Genomic DNA, 16,275 nt, shown 5'->3' with positions numbered 1-16,275 from the left:
AAATAATGCAATTTTCCATGTTGTTTTCCTACTCTTTCATTCTACAAAACCAATAATAAAAATACCTACTGCCAACAAATCCAGAAGGAGAAAAATGCCCTGTTTTTCAATAAAATAGTCCTCTCCAGTGTAACATCCAATGACACAGGACCTTAAACAGAAATAATTTCACTTATGTAGAAACACTTCTATGCTTCAGAACATTCTACAACCGTCTCATTTATTTTGTTGAATTGCATACCATTTGGTATGCAATGTGCTTCATACCTTCAGGGAGTAGAAAAATCATGTTTCACGTGCCTTTTCATTTACACCTATAACTAAATATACCCTGCTTGACTGCTCTTTCTTCTCCTGCAGATGGCACATCTTCCTTGAAGCAGCCTAAGAAATTTGGCAGGTTCACAATGAATTGGAGTATGTATTTAAACTGAAACGAACTCAGCAAACGAGCTTAAAATTTAACCAGATCATGTCCCTAATCTGGTTTATTGTAGGGCTGTGTGAATATTTCTGCCAGCAAAATCAAGGGGGTGAGTCAAGCAAGACATTTTTTTGGCAATGGTTTGCGTCTCCCAGATTAAAATAATCATATAGCCAGCATTCATGCTGGTTTTGCTTCCTTATTTCCTCAGCTATGATCATTAACAGAGAAACTAAAGAGATCTCCTGCATCAGTATTTTCTCCCAGCAAACATATTCGGTTTTCAAGTATTTACCAACCTCTGCCTTAGAACAAATGAACTTTTTATTTTCCTCCTATGTATTGGCAATCTTTCTGGCCCAATATAGCCAGTTTACAAACAATTCTTATGCTTACACAGTTTTTTGTTAATATTGGTCTGTTCTTGAGTACTGTTTACTTCTCTAAAGTTATTTACAGATTCTAGCCATATGCATCTCTTAGAAAGTCTTGAGTAGCTCTGCATGTCAGGAGGTCACTCAGTGCAGGGAGTGAGGCTGTCATACTGAATCTATATTTGGAACATACTGCATGTAAGATTTTCTATTTCATTTGCATCATTTTTAATTAGTCAAATTTTATTAAGAATTTTTGTACATTGTAAATAGAAGAAAGGCCTATATGTGCAGAGAAAGATCATAGCACTGCAGACCTAAAAAATACAAGAGTTTTTCCGAGTTACTGATGCAAAAATACTTCACTAACCACAAGCAGTCGAGTGCACTGAGGAGGAGACAATTGTGGCCTAATCCACTATATAACTTCTTTGGATCCATCTTAAAGAATGGGATAAGTATAGCAATTCCTTCACAGCTGAAGAGTTCCTGTTGAAATGTTAATTAAAGCAATGTTTCTTAAGCAATATTTACTAAATGTAAACATGTAAGAAAATACAATGGAAACTGAGAAATGTAAGTATTTATATTGTAATAAATTTGGTCCACAAAAGCAGGACATACTCCTTATACACAAGAAAAAGAGATTTTCAGTTTTTCCAAAGTGCTAATTCATTTCTTAACACACTTCCATATATCAGTTTCAAAATAATGTAAATTAACAATCAAGTATCTTCAACACTTGCTAGTGGATTTCTGAATGTTTTTGCATTTTAGCTGTGTCAAGAAACATGACTTGTTAACAACAGTTGACACCTGCTTTTAAATTAAAACAGAAAAAAAGTGTCCCTTAAATGAAAATATAACATGTTTTGGCAATGTCTGCACAGTATAAGGTAGAAAGATACATACCTTTCTGTGGAGATCATTATCACAGAGAACAGACAAAATAAATAAGGTATCAGCTTGGATTTCCAGTAGAAGAGTACTTTCCTTCTCTTCAGATTTGTTTGCTGCATACTTTAAGATGTCTGTAAATGGATATATTTTATATATATGAATGCCCCTATACACAATTCAAAATTCTATTACAGCTGTTGCTTTTTAAAAAAACTCAAATTTACATGAAAGGATTTTTAAAGTAAGTTCAGTTTTATCTCCTGTGTTTTTATAACAGCTTACAGAAGTGCAGCACTTTGATGCTGCAGTTTCATGGCCTTTACTCTTGGTGACAGAGTTAAGGACAGCAGTTTGCACTGATTTCTCCCTTGTTCAGACTCTGTGCTGCCCCTTGTATTGTGCCAGTGCAAGGAATTCAGGGACCTGATGTGAATTAAGGAACTCTTAGAAAAAGACAACAAACTTACTGGTTCACTCTATTGTGCAGCTTCACAAACGTTTGTACTGACAGTGGAAATGTGGGAAAGACATGAAATACCACCATTGCTGAGAAAATCTGCCTTGGAGCCACTATGTGAAAGAGGGCATTCATACACAAAGCTCCCCTAGAGTAAGAAAAGTTACTTGATTCTGATATGTAAGGTATAGTGTTAATTTTGCTTTCACTAAAAGCTGTAGGTTTCCACTGAGTTTTCACTGGAGTTCAACTGAGGCTATAAAATACTTCATTTCTAGGCTTTTTATTAGAACATACTCTTTGAATTCCAAAGGATCTTTCCTGTTTTGTTTCCTTCAGAGTACTGAAAACTTTCTGTTACTGTAAGAAAAGAACTTAAACCAGTTTGTTTTGGAACTTAAACCAAAATTTTACAGTAGGTATGTGTTACTGAACAGGAAATGAATGCTCTAAAATTGCAGGAGCAGTGGTTAAGCAGTTTTGTTCTGCTTTTTTTCTTCATGTTTTTCATACAAAGGCACCTTGTTATTAATTTTATTCTGCACTAAAGAGGAGTTGTGGAAAGCAACACTGTAATAGATTTAGGTGGAAAAATACTCGTGGGCTGGAGTTTCTGGGGGCTACCACTATGAAAACAAGATGTACCAAATGCAGCAACATAAAGCGAGAAGGGGCAGCTTTTGCTCTGAAATTAAACACCTAGACTTTTAGAACTGTCTGTTTTGCTTAATTCATTCAATGGGTGTTGAAACGTAAAAAAATTTAAAATAAAATCAGTTACATTTTGGATTAACTGGTAGAGGTTTTTTAGTTTTTCAGCAGTCAAAGGAATAACACACTAAAAACACAGCACACAAAAATACATGAACATTCTTAGTGTCAACAGAAATGTACTAATTAAACAACAGCAATACAAATTGTGCTTTACCCAGTAGCTGGCTAATTGCTCCCTGGTCACACAAATTAATGTTCACAGCATCATCATAAAGGGACACAACAAATCTCAGCACTCGGAGGCCATAGCGCATTTGTGCAAGTTTGTTGCCACAACCACCTGTTCCATGGAAACTGTTACCTTGACCAAAGAAAGGATCTGTGGAGCAACATCAATGAATAGTAGTTTTTGCAGACAGTGTATGTTCAGAATGATAATGTGCTCAGGAAAAATAAAACCAAAAAACACCCCAAAACACAACAACAACAAAAACCCCCAAATCCCCTTGAAGTTAGAAATTACTCTTGTTTAAAACCATCTAGTAATATGCCTTTCCGTGTATGACTATACTTTTTACATGCATAAGAAAGGTAAGATTTTGGTCAACATTTGAAATTATTATACATTTTTTAACCTTACTAGGTTCATGAGCAGTTTTCAAAACTCAAAATATGTTCTTTAGCATGACATTTAATAGCAACATTTTGATCTCCATTCAACCCAAATAAAAATCTCTTCCCAGGAAGACATACCAATTTTATTATGAAAAATATCTATCCTTAGAAATCTGGTCAACAAAACTGAGTGCCCTTAGTTATCTTTTTGCTTAGCCCACACTCTGATCTGATGCTCAGAAGCCAGCTTTAGTCCGCACCCTGTCTCTCTGAGTTAACGTGTCCTGTCTCATGGCAGGAATTACTGGTCTCACTTGGCCACAAGGGAAGTTCCTGGCTCATATAAAACACAGACAGTAGAGGTGTTTGGCTGCCCACACAGATGGAGGAATATCAGTATAGTGGTACACAGGGAAAGGGGCACCAGCTTATCCATCAGCAGAAAAAAAAAGGATGGCTGTTTGTTTTTTTGGAAACATTTCATTCCTAAGTGACTTATCGAAAAACAATCATTCTGACATCATGAGTTTTACATTTTCCTTTCCTGCCAAAGAAAGTAAGTTCAGCTGAACTGTTTTGAGGTTACCTGTGTGTGAAAGCCATGAGCACCCACTGACCTTGGCCTATACACCATTCTAGGAACACAAGGAGAAGAGTATTCGCTTGGCAGGACAAATATTTATCTACTAACACAGGAACCACCGAAGCTAAAACAGCAATTGCATGAAGCTGTAATTCTTCATATTGAGCAGCAGACCACTCATGAAATCCAGGCCTTTGATTTGGTTTTACATAATAAAGTAAAGCTGGCATCACATGATTTTCACTGAGGAGCTGCAGAGTCCAGAAAAAGAGAGAGAGTTTACAGGTTTCACATACAAATAAGAAAAATCTAAAGCATGAGTCAACTTTATCTGTCCTACACTAACAACATTTTTTTTTTATTGAGAAACTATGTCATGAACACTGCAAGTACAGGCAAATTCTCTTTATATTCTGTAGATTTCCCACAGACTGTGGTTTGTTAAATTTTATTATGTTCTTCTGGTATATTTCAATAATGCTCTGCAGTCACTTGTCAGCAATTTTCCTAGCACGGTCCAAGTTTGTAACTTTCTAAAACAGAAATTGTATGCTGCTTTCCAACAGCAGGACTTGGTCTGAAGCTATGCATGAATTCCTGATTTGGAGAACAGATAACTTCACTGTACTGGGCTATGCCAGATGGACAGATAAGTAATATTTTTGTGATTCCTTTGTCTTTTTTTGTTTGGTTTTTTTTTTACTTATTATTTCTGTTCTATTACAACTTACCTGTGCAGCAGATGGGTCTTTAGATAAGATTGCTATTACATTAAATAGTAACTTCTTCATCTCAAAGTCCTCATAAGAGTAGGTAAGTTTAAAACCTTTTACCAAGGGATTGGGAAGTCTAACTATGAAGGAAATTGTAGATAAGTTACAAAAAAATCATAATTAAAGGCAAAAATTGTGTAATTATGCAGTATGGAATCTCTTACCTTCAGTAAATGTTGCAAGTACTATTAACAGCTCTGCAAATCCACTTTCCTAACAGGCATTCAAAAAACATACATTAATTACATTAAATTGCAGTGACATTAGGACTTATGATTTAATTTTGGTTTGGCATTCTTCTTCAGAACACGGAATTTAATGTATCCTATGGCAGGATAAACAGAATTTTATCAAAGAAGAGGTCAACCATTTGGACATTATACAACAATAACTAACTGCAGTCCTAAGGGTACAATAAAACCCATGTTTCATTCAGTACAAGTCTGAACTTCTGTGGGGAAATGTATTCACTACTATAATCTAACACAAGAAACCCATATTCTCAGTGCTCTTAGAGCTGTGTTTTTAAAAATGCATTTGTTCATGTTTTACATCAGGGTCATCAGTACATACAATTTTGTGGCTTCAGTTATGCAGACCAATACACTTCAAGTTTAATGCATTTACAAGTAAACATATAAAAACTGCATGTATGGACAAGAAGAACTTGCCAATATCACACATGAAAAGCTCAGAAAATAAAATCTTGTAAATCATAGCTCCTAGAGAGCTAGGAGAAGGACAGTAATGTCTAATATAACTACGGATAAGACCAAAGCCAGGAAGCGTCTATGCAGGACATTAGAGGCAAGAGAGTTTTGTTTCTGAAGCAATTAACAAACACACAGTTTTATTCTAACACAGAGAAATAATTATCATTATGAATTTTACATATATTTTAGTTTGGTTGTGATGAGAAAACTGTTTTCCTTTTCAAAGGCTCAGATTCTTATGCTGATTTTTGAACTATGTAAAATACAAGACTGACTTTTCTGAAGTTGCTTGGATAGTATATTAAGAAAAAAGGAACATTCTGAAGCAAATTTCTCTAGTATAATCTATAAGGCAGGATTAAATGGTAATATTAACGTTTTTCCTACCGGATATTTATACCTTGTAAAATCTCGAGGCAGGCTGAGAGTAAAGAACCTAAATTGTTTTAATATTTTCTTTGCATAGAAACAATTTTTCTTCCTTTTAGTATAAGGAATTAAAAATACATATCCTGTTTACTTATCTTGTAGGAAAAAAATGCCCTGTTTCTACAGCCAGATAAACAATTTGAATGTTCTAGACATCAAATATGTTGCTGCTCTAGTACAACAGACATTTCATACTAGTTAGTGTTAAATGAAAAGCTTGAATGAAAAGTCTGTAAGATTCATTACAGACTACAACATCTGTTTAGTAATACAGCCAACTGGAAAACTTCTATTCAAGAAGAAAGTAATATATTCCTGAACAGCCAATAGATCCACAGGGATTTGACTGCTTAATTATTCAATATGTTTGTCACAACTTCATTTGAAGTTCTAAATCTTAACTGTAAAACAAGAGACTAAAGGAATATTAACATCTATAAAAAGTTAATTTCTCTGCAGGTTTCTCATAAAAATTCTGGGATATTACAAAAGAATGAGTCATCCACATTTCAGGAAAGTCATGGTAGTGCATTATGTGATGTAGTCTTTAGAAGAATTTATGTGCCTCTTATTAACTGGATCTAAGTAATTATTTTCTCAGAATCTTACTTAGAGCTCCTGAGCTGATTTTTGGACAACCCTTCTTGTTCCCAGTTATGAGGCACACATTGAATTTGGGTCATATGAATATAGTCTACATCTTCAAACAACAAATGAGATTTAGTGCGAAACTCATTATAGGAGAATGGCACGTTCAAGACTCCGTACAAGAAATCAAGAGTTAACATTAACTTTTGTACATAAATAACGTTAATGCGATTTTCTAAGTATTAAATAAGGTTGACACTAGTAGTCTGGGCTAATGACCTACAGATTTTAATTCTCTTTGAGGTAAAGACAATTGCAGAAAGAAAAAATGTTTTCTTGCTCAGCAAACCCAAGAAAGAAAAAAGCTCTGAAACACAGTAGGAAAAAATATTAGAACCCTAATGGGGAAGAATACTGAGCCTACGACAGCATAGGAGAAGAGATTAGTCTTTGGAATACAACTCTAAATACTTACAACCATGGGCACTGCAGGGTTTTCAGCTACTAATGTGGCAATCACCAAGAGGTCATTCCGTAGCTGATAATCGCAGCGCCGGAAGCCATGCATGAGAAGGTCTACAAATACTTCTTTCAAAGCACTTAAAAGAAAATGAAATGCATTTTACCTTTCCTTTGATATTCTAATGTTAGACAGCTCCATGTATATGAATCCTTATTCAGAATCATACTTTTCAAAGCCTTAGGGTTTAACTGCAAGTGAAATTACTTAAAACTTTATTATGAAATGGACTCTTTTGGGTACCACTTGACATCCAATTTATTCATATATGCAAGATGCATGTATTAAAAATTGCACCTTCCACTGTTTGTTTTGTAATTAATTATTGCAAAGACACAGTATTTACTCAACCGTGGAACTGGACATTGCTGAATGATGATTGAGAAGAAATATCTAATCTTAAATACTTAAAACAGTCTAACAGGAAGAACCTGTTATTTACTCCAGCAGAGGATCTAGAAATAAACCTTGTATATCATGGCATAGAAATTCCTTCTAATTTTATAACATAAGCATTTCAACATTGAAGGAATACTAGCCTGTTGAGCCTAACGTGGGAGCTTGAAAATGCTGCAATTAACTTTTTTATGGTATAAAGCAACAGACAGGGTTATTTCTCCTGCACTGTGCAGCAGAACACCTTGTTCTTGCCCTATAACAGCAACAACTGTGTTAATACTGAAAACTTAATGAGGACATAATAAGAGATCCATTTGCATTTCTCTCAGTCAATTTCAAACAAAATGGTACACCACAGAATACTTTAGATGTCTCCAAAATTACAACATTAATTCATAAAATACTCTATGGACTTACTGTACACATTCCAAGGTACTGAGCTGATTAACAACTTCTTCTTTTGAGGTGTTTTCTAGCAGGTTCCATAGGATATCTGAGGAACGGAACACCAGCTGTCCTGAGGGATCAGCACCATTTAGATACAAACAGAGCCTGCTGGCTGCTTGGGCCTTCACCATTAGTCCACAATTTCTTCCTGAAATTATGAAAATATGAGTAATTAATTCTCTGTAGGCCAGTAATTGTTTCAGGCATGTTCACAGAACAAATGATCTAGGATCAGTGGTAATGAGATTATTGAAAGAACAGTTTGTACTAACCAGAGATGGAAAGATGCTGGAGAGCTTTGAGTACCCACAATTTCTCAATAAGTTGATTTTCAACTAATGCTAGTGACAAAACAAGAGTTTCTGCTAATCCTCCTACTTCAGCCATCTGGATTTTATAGCTTGCACTTGTTGGCTGGTAACCTGCATATAAAATAGCTTTAGTTATAATGCAATAAATACTCAGAATTTTGGTTATTTCATAAAATGTTCATCCTTTCTCAGGAAAGAATTGAGAATCAAGTACCATATTTCAAGCAGTCAAGAAAAAAAATCCAATACACAAGACCTGCTTTTCTTGTATCTGAATAGTGCCTAAAACATATCCAACAGACTCACTCTCAAGCAGACTTAAATGCTACATAAATTAAATGTTTCTTAGGATTTAGACAATGAAAGCAAAAGCAGGGTTATAGAGGTGAAAAACTTTCTTCAGTCATGCAGGAAGTTGTTGGTGCACAACCTAGTTCTCTTCGGTAGCCTGTTCACTAGAGAATTATTGCATTCTATCATCATATTACTTAAAATAGGTGAATCCAAACTTTGATTTACAAGGTTGACTTTTTAATGTGTCTGTTTTTACTTTTGTCCATGCATATGCAAATCTGTATTTTATTACTGAATTATGGGGAAGGTGAAACATTGAGAAAATAAATTTATATTTATAGATGATAACTCATGAAATTAAATTTTATCTTAAGCAGCTTAAATATATATGTGTGTGTATATATATAAATATATGTATGTCTAATGTCATGAAGTACAAGCTTGATAAATACAGATAATGCACATGGTGAAATGAGATTTAACTAAGCATAAACTCTGATAGGCTCCAAGTTGATACTACTTTATAGATAAGAGAACTCTGCAGGGTCGAACTTTGGCAAGATTTACATATATTCTTAGAGATGAAATATTTGACTTTATAAAATCACACTGAAACACATTCTTCGTTTTAAGATAACATATCTTATTTTCCAAATCAGAAGAAGAATAACATTGCTCAATTACATTCACTTATCCTGATGGAATTATTTACAGATACAGAACTAAATGTACACAGAGCTACTTGCAGGATTTGAGTCTTGTTCGTAAGGTAAAAACAGATTTGGATGCTTTCATAATTCTAGAATTTTGAAAGGGCTGTAGTAGCTGCAGCTTCTTTAGGCCTCCTAAAATAAATGAAAACTTGTAAGAGGGCACAGGACTAGTATCACACTGCGTGAACGCAGCAGGGGAGCACATTGACATCAAGCATGCTCCTTGACCTGCACTTGTAAGCCAGACTGTGGCAATGTTCACCTGACGTTTGGCTGCCTATCAATCCAGTGCTGTCTCAGAGCACAGTGATGCTGTGCCCCTGAGGGAGGGGATCCGCGACTGACTTCACCTGACAACAGTCTCTGGCACCATCTAAGAGTCAAAGGAATTATGTAACAGTGGATTCTGACCATGCCTGAGTTCATGCATAGCCTCTTTCTGTAGAGACAAGTCACATGATTTATTCAAACCTATGCTCAAATGTGTCCATATAATACAAACTCAATCAAATTTAGAGAGGCTCAGATCTATCCCTCACAACACAAGTGAAACCAGAGCCGCTTCTCTCCAGGCTACATATAAGCAAGCAGAAAACTACATTTCTCTTCTTATAATTCTGATCCTAACTACTTTTTTTCCCCCTCCGCTACCCACATTTCAGAGATCTCATATCAGTTCACAGTTTCTGGATGCTATTTAATGCTAATTCTGTAAGTGTAAAAATTAATTCCTTGTACAATAATGAACTTCTTTCAGATTTAGAGTATGCACCTCTATAAAAACATGTTAATTGCACATTTGCCAATTATATATATGCTATATATTTAATATATGAGATACAGCAACCACAGTTAAAAAGAAAAATTCATCGATAGCTAATTAAAAGAGGCACTTCAAAGTAGCTGGGATCACTAAAAAGTAAAAATACTGTGCTTTACCTGAAAGTAGTTTTCGTGGTAGCTCCATATTATAAAAGCTAACAATACACTTACAGATTTGTATTTTAACTTGAGAGCTTGGCACTCTCATCAAGTAACCTGTCAGAAAGAGAAACAAATGTAATTTACAGACTTTTCAATTTTTTTAGAAAGTATTCTTAACACAGTATCTTCTTTTTACAGCACCTAGTATTACCTTTGGTCATATCCCCTACAAATCTGTAATCTAATGCAAAGTTCATAAAATATTCAAGAGACAGAGACTCCCACACCAGAGAAGACAAAGGGGTATTAGAGGAGTAGTGTAAGTTTAATCAAAAAGTTACCTTCTGTTTCATGGCTACAGAGACTTATAAGACGCTGGATTTTATTCCAGACGTTGTGGAATTCTGAGGAAAGCTACTACACCAAGCTGTTGTCAATCATTACCACGTCATCAAAAACTCTTCTTCTAAGCAGATATGATATGAAATAAAGGGAGCATAGAAAGAGATCTTTCTCACAAGAGAATTTCATCTAGAGCTAGCAGTGTGTAATATGAATAACATACACAATCTTTCGCATTTTAGTGTCTTTTTGACATGCAACTCTAAAGAGAACTGTCAGCAACTAGGCGGTCATTCTGCTTGGAATTTGTGAAAATAAAGACTTCTAAAAGTCTTTTTTAGACTTGGATTTGTGAAAATAAAGACTTCTAAGAGTCTTTTTTTACCCATTTCAAGGATATTTCTTTCATGTGTGACAGGCTGATTGGGCTACCTTTCTACCATTTATGTCTTACTATTAACTGAGCCATATTATCTATCACTCTTGCTCTATTCTGAATCCTTTTAACCTACAGTGCTTACAGGATTTTCTTTGAAAATCACAAACATGACATGAAAGAAGATGTAAAAGGATCACAAAAAGATATTTTGGCATTTAGAGGTCCAGTGACATTAAGACATGACTTTGACACCTTTTCCTCCACAGCACTCCTAAAAGAGATTTCTGAAAGACAGAAGCTCATGGCTCAGATGCAACAGGAAGCTGAAGCCAGAAACTATTGCTCTTAGTAAGGCATGGCATTAAACTGTCTTGTACATTGCCTTTGTAGGTGATAATTCTCAGGCTTTTGGGTTTTGAAGGTTTGAGCTGGAAGTCAGGAGTTACTGTTTCTCACTTGTGTCTTCCATTTGGTTTCAAAGCAGCAGGAAGGATATGTGTTCCTCACATCCCAGGTTTCAGTGTTTACAGTAATACCCCCATTCCTCAGATCAAAATGAAATGAAACAGGCTATATACAGGTTTAATTCTTCATCTGTACTGATAAAGTATTTTCATGTAGCTTTTGACACTGGCAAATAGATAATTCTGCTAGCCAATCTACAGGTTAGCTGTAGAGCAAAGTAAAAATTGTTTCTAATACTATAAAGCACAGAGGATTGAATGAATAATTTAAAGAAATTACTTACATTTACTAAGGAGTAACAATAAATTAAAATCCTACTAATAATACAGTTGATTTTATTGTAGCATAATAACAATTTTATTGTGGCATATCAGGTTACACTCACCCAGGTGTGCAATGGATTGTGAAACTTCAACGGAATAGTTTATTTCATCAGATGATTTCTTTTTTTGAAATGGTAACCTGAAAAATGAATTTTTAAAATATTACAGCTATGCTTTAATCAAGTCACCAGAAAAGTTCAGCAGCTCTTCTCTTCTTCCTTGATAGTTTTTGCAGAAAAGGACACTTTTTCCAGGATGAACGCATTCTTTGCAATGCTGATTCTACACTGAGAGCTTCACAATCTGCAATTACATGTTGGCAATTAGTGGTACATATTCATAAATAATACCTTCATAATTCAAATATGATGCAACAAGATGTGCTGAATAAACAAATGTAATTTAAATGTGGAAGACTAACTACAACCTAGACACTGCCAGGCTACTGCAGAGCTAGGCTATGTACAGACATGTGCAGAGGTGGAAAAAAAGGGATCATATCTCTGGGCAAGACCTCTTGAAATGGATAAAAGTAAAGCAAATAAACTGATTCCAAGTAGCCCAACAACAAATTTATTTTTAAGAACCGAATATTAATAAATCCTCAATAACATATTCAAAATATTCAGATATGACATAAACATGTAAGTGCTAAAAACTGTCTGACAGTAAACATTACAGTATTATGCTAAGGTCTCTGCAGCACATACTGTAGAAGCAGCTTTCCAGTAGGTTTACCTCTGTAAACACTGCCAGAGAAAAAAAAAAAGAAGAGAGAAAATAATGGAAGAAATGTTGGGGGAAGCAGGGGAGGGAGAAACAAGATATTAAAAAAAAAATAAGTGGGAAGAAGACAAGTAAATAGAAGCAGTTATGAAACAATGGAATATTTTACTGGAGAAATTAATGTATCTGAAAATGAATCTAAAAAAACCAAACCAGTCCCTGCCTCTGGTTAAAGGAGTCTCTGTCATACGAAGTAGTAGTGAATTGTGGTGTAATTTCCATAGTACAGAAATTAAAGCAAAACCCAAGGGTGCAATTTTCCAAAATATATTCATTGCAGAAACCACAATTAATGCTGAACTGCTCTAACAGATGAAAAGCCTCACAGCTGCATTTTATCGACTTTATACACTCATTCTCAGTTTTGTCACGCTTCTACCAAACACCAAAGAAAATTAAACTCCATGATGTACCTCCTCATTCCCCACTGCGTGGCAGCAAAGACAAGCAGTACAACTGAGGGTGATGAGGGAACTAAAAGATTCAGCTGAGAAGTTCTCTGTTTATTAAGCCTAACAGCTGAGAGGAAGCTATGTAAAACTGTATTTGAATAACTGTTTTACTATGCCGCTAATTTTCTATGTGGCAGTTTGTTTTTTTTTTCTTCCTTATTCTCCCTAAGTTTTTAAACTCACTTAAGAGCTTGTCTGAAACAGCAAAACACACCTCAGTACTACTTAGCTGCTGAATCTTTTGAGGCCAGCAGTCCCAGAATGACTTAGGCAATAAGACACCTTGGGGAACCTTGCTTCCAAGCAAGCTGGGGCCAAGTACAACACAGTTTTGAATTATGTAGCATCTAACTGCATAGATACTGAACTATTAAAATGGGCCCCTCCTTCAAGTCAACAGAAATTGGACACAAGTAAAAGACAGTTGATGAAAAGGAAGGATGATACAATGGATACTTTGCAGATACAGGTGCTTTGTAGATAGATACTGTATGGATATGTCAGTTGCCTTAGAAAAGGTATAAACATGTTAATAAGCAGTGTTTAAGTCCCTAAAAGAGGGGCTGAGGTACTTACCCAAATAATTGAATAAGTTCACATAAAGGCTCAGTGAAAGCTTCTTGTTCATTCATTTTTTCTGCACACAGGTTAAGAATTTTGGTAATTTGTGCTACATTCTTAAGGGGCTTTTCATGTAAAATTAAGGAAATAATATAGTTGTACCACTATGAATCAGAAGAAAAAGCTGAAAACTGTGCTCATCACACCTCAAAGACACAATCAAGAAAAAATAAGACCAATGCTTCCAAAGTTAGGTGTTTAAAAGAAGTATGTGAGTCAAAACTTAGGCTTTTTGAAGCAGCCTTACTTTTACATAAGTACAACTTTTGCAAATCTGACTTAGCTGTCTTCTTAGCTAAACTCACTGGAAGTTCAGCACTAAATTTCTAAAAATGAAGGATGAAAGTTTTACATCACAGTGTCAGATTTACCTATCTAAATTCTGAGACAGCCTTGTGATATTTAAATTGTTTTCTACTCTATTCCCAAGTGACTAACTGAAGTTTGAAAATCTGGACCCAAATACATATTGAGATTGAGGCACAAAATCAAAACTGAACAAATAACTGAGACTGAGAAGTTACTACCATTCCACTGACTCATAGAAACTGCCTTTAAGTACACAACTCAGCTGTAGTGTGATGCCTTAAATCACTGTGCAGTTATCTGAACTGTATGAAATTAATCACATTTTTCTGTATGCTGACACCCTTCCTAGTACGTCTCATTATTGGAACCTTTCACTTTGTAATGTAAACATGAAAAAAAGTTAGTCTGACTTCATTTTTCCTTAAAATGTCTCCTTACTGGAAGTCATTGCTTTTTTATCTGCTGTTTCTTAAGTAGTGGCAATTATAATGCTTTTCTATTCTGAATTGAAAGTACACCAGTTACATTTCGGCCGCTGTACAGGTGAGAACCCTCTTTTGAATTTTGTGACAAATGAATATAATATCCAAGAATCTTGCCAACCTAGCAGCCTTGGCTGTGTGCAGACAAGAAGGCTAGTGGTGAGGATGTATGTGGATCATCCCTATTCTCCACGTGGAAGCATAATACAGCATCAAATACTTGGCTGAAAAGTCAGAGTATTACCATACATAAAACACCATGACTTCAGAATTCTACAGTGGCAAAAAGGATACAAGTCCATTTTCAAAATGCTTGACTACCTTCTTGAGAGTTTTCAGCTGCTCTTTTTCCAAATCTTTCTTAAGTAAAAGAATGAAAAGCAGGTTTTAATTGCAGTTTGCCCTAGAACATTAAACGATTATGTTTATCCCCTTTTAAGTTTAAATGAAAGTGCAAACCAGATTAAAAAGTTTACAAGACACAATGAAATTCTGAAAGTGCTTTGCAGCAGGATTAACTCCACAATGAAGCCTCATTTCTAGGTATGAAGTCTGTTCTCTTGTAACTGAAGAGGCTTTTAAAAACTCCTGTTCAAACGTGTGGAGTCCTCTTAAATTCTTTGGGATTCTTTGCAATGCAACTAAGAAAGTCAAACCTATGTCACCCACAACATAAATGTGTAAGCATGTAGATCTAAGTGGCTTAGAGTGCTCTGCACCACTAGGAAACAGCCTTCAAAGCTGAAAACAACTGAAGTGAGGATATGTCAGGGTGTGTCAGCAATGTACAGCATTCATCTCAGCTCTCCTGAGCACCTGCAACTTGAGGCAGGCCAGGAAGCCGTTTCAGGAATCTACAAGCCCAGAATCCTATGGGCATTTTATCATATATCTTACGCTCTATACAGAAGCAGTAAACAATATCATCTGGCACTTTTTTCTTCAGACAGCAAGTTTATTCTATCAGTTCTGTATTAAAAAAGGGGGAGAGGGGAAAGATATAAATACTTCTCTGTGGGGAATTAATTTAAAATGTGCTAAGTTTAATCAAGTTCTTGTTTAAGAGTATAAATTATCCATATTTTGGATCAAAATTATTTGATAGCTTAGTGAATTTAATCTGCCAAATCATCTTGTGGAAACTAAAAATCATCTGGAAAAAGCCCATGAGATGCTGCTTCTCCTGTGTGCCTAGGTAGTTGTATTTATTCTTCAACATTGATCTTTGTGCATTTCTCCTTCATTTAGAATCACCTCCCTGGAGAACTGTTAGCAATTAACTTGGACAATTACATGAATTCATGACATACTTTCAATAAGGTTGTATGTATATCTGTTTCCCACTGTAGGTTTCAGTACTCTAAAATTAGCAAACAGGCTAGAATTCTTCACGTCTAGTTGTTGAATGCACATGCTTTTGTCTTTTTTAAGTGCCTGTGTGATCTCTTTCTCTACGTATTTTTAACATAAACCCAGAATTGGCACAATTTTTTTATAACAATTATCATCTCCAGAAGCATTCAAATACCAGAAGAAATACTCAGCTTTGTGCTCTGTAGCTCCAGTCACCTGTGCTGGAGTTTATTCAGGGTGGGTGCACTAAAGTAACTGTACATAATATTTGTCTAAGCCCCATTACTGCCTGTGTAACTGAGATAGCGAGGTACCAGGGTTACTTACTGAGTTATCAGGGTTACTTACTGAGTCCGAACTTTTGAGTAGTTTGATGACGTGATCCAGATCCACCGATCTCAACTGGGTATCCTGAAAAAGCAACGCTTTTAACTTTTTTTTTTTTCTTTTTTAAATTTCGAGATTTTGCTTTTAAGGTTTTTAAAATGTGAAATAGCCGCGTTAAACCAATGTGAATTTACCCGGGGACAGGTAAATCCAGGCTGTGTGCGGAGTACAAAGCGGGGCTTGTTCTCAGTCCGAGGA

At 35.4% G+C, this 16,275-nt stretch overlaps 1 protein-coding gene across 20 annotated transcripts in view; it reads right to left on the bottom strand.

Annotated features, from left to right (window-relative positions):
• The window catches only part of LOC103612345 (metalloreductase STEAP2), an 80,840-nt gene that overhangs the window by 38,853 nt on the left and 25,712 nt on the right, over positions 1 to 16,275 (bottom strand). For 7 of the 20 annotated variants that reach the window (XM_017729253.1, XM_017729258.1, XM_017729259.1 and 4 more), the window contains 15 exons: positions 16,039 to 16,101; positions 14,632 to 14,693; positions 13,502 to 13,611; positions 11,750 to 11,826; positions 10,194 to 10,292; positions 8,209 to 8,358; positions 7,907 to 8,084; positions 7,046 to 7,169; positions 5,005 to 5,053; positions 4,799 to 4,920; positions 4,102 to 4,318; positions 3,084 to 3,248; positions 1,711 to 1,829; positions 1,169 to 1,287; positions 70 to 151 (listed from right to left, as the gene is read on the bottom strand). In XM_017729253.1, the coding sequence (XP_017584742.1) occupies positions 70 to 151; positions 1,169 to 1,287; positions 1,711 to 1,829; positions 3,084 to 3,248; positions 4,102 to 4,318; positions 4,799 to 4,920; positions 5,005 to 5,053; positions 7,046 to 7,169; positions 7,907 to 8,084; positions 8,209 to 8,358; positions 10,194 to 10,292; positions 11,750 to 11,826; positions 13,502 to 13,611; positions 14,632 to 14,693; positions 16,039 to 16,101 (1,736 nt within the window). Of the gene's footprint in view, positions 1 to 69; positions 152 to 1,168; positions 1,288 to 1,710; positions 1,830 to 3,083; positions 3,249 to 4,101; positions 4,319 to 4,798; positions 4,921 to 5,004; positions 5,054 to 7,045; positions 7,170 to 7,906; positions 8,085 to 8,208; positions 8,359 to 10,193; positions 10,293 to 11,749; positions 11,827 to 11,857; positions 11,991 to 13,501; positions 13,612 to 14,631; positions 14,741 to 16,038; positions 16,102 to 16,275 lie in introns of those variants that run through there. The other 13 variants (XM_017729255.1, XM_017729264.1, XM_017729262.1 and 10 more) reach the window with 13 other exon arrangements.

This window comes from Corvus brachyrhynchos, unplaced genomic scaffold, assembly GCF_000691975.1.
Source record: "Corvus brachyrhynchos isolate BGI_N302 unplaced genomic scaffold, ASM69197v1 scaffold142, whole genome shotgun sequence".
NCBI classification, from domain to species: Eukaryota; Metazoa; Chordata; class Aves; order Passeriformes; family Corvidae; genus Corvus; species Corvus brachyrhynchos.
Note: the sequence above shows the minus strand (reverse complement) of the source record. Positions and strands in the feature narration are given on the sequence as shown.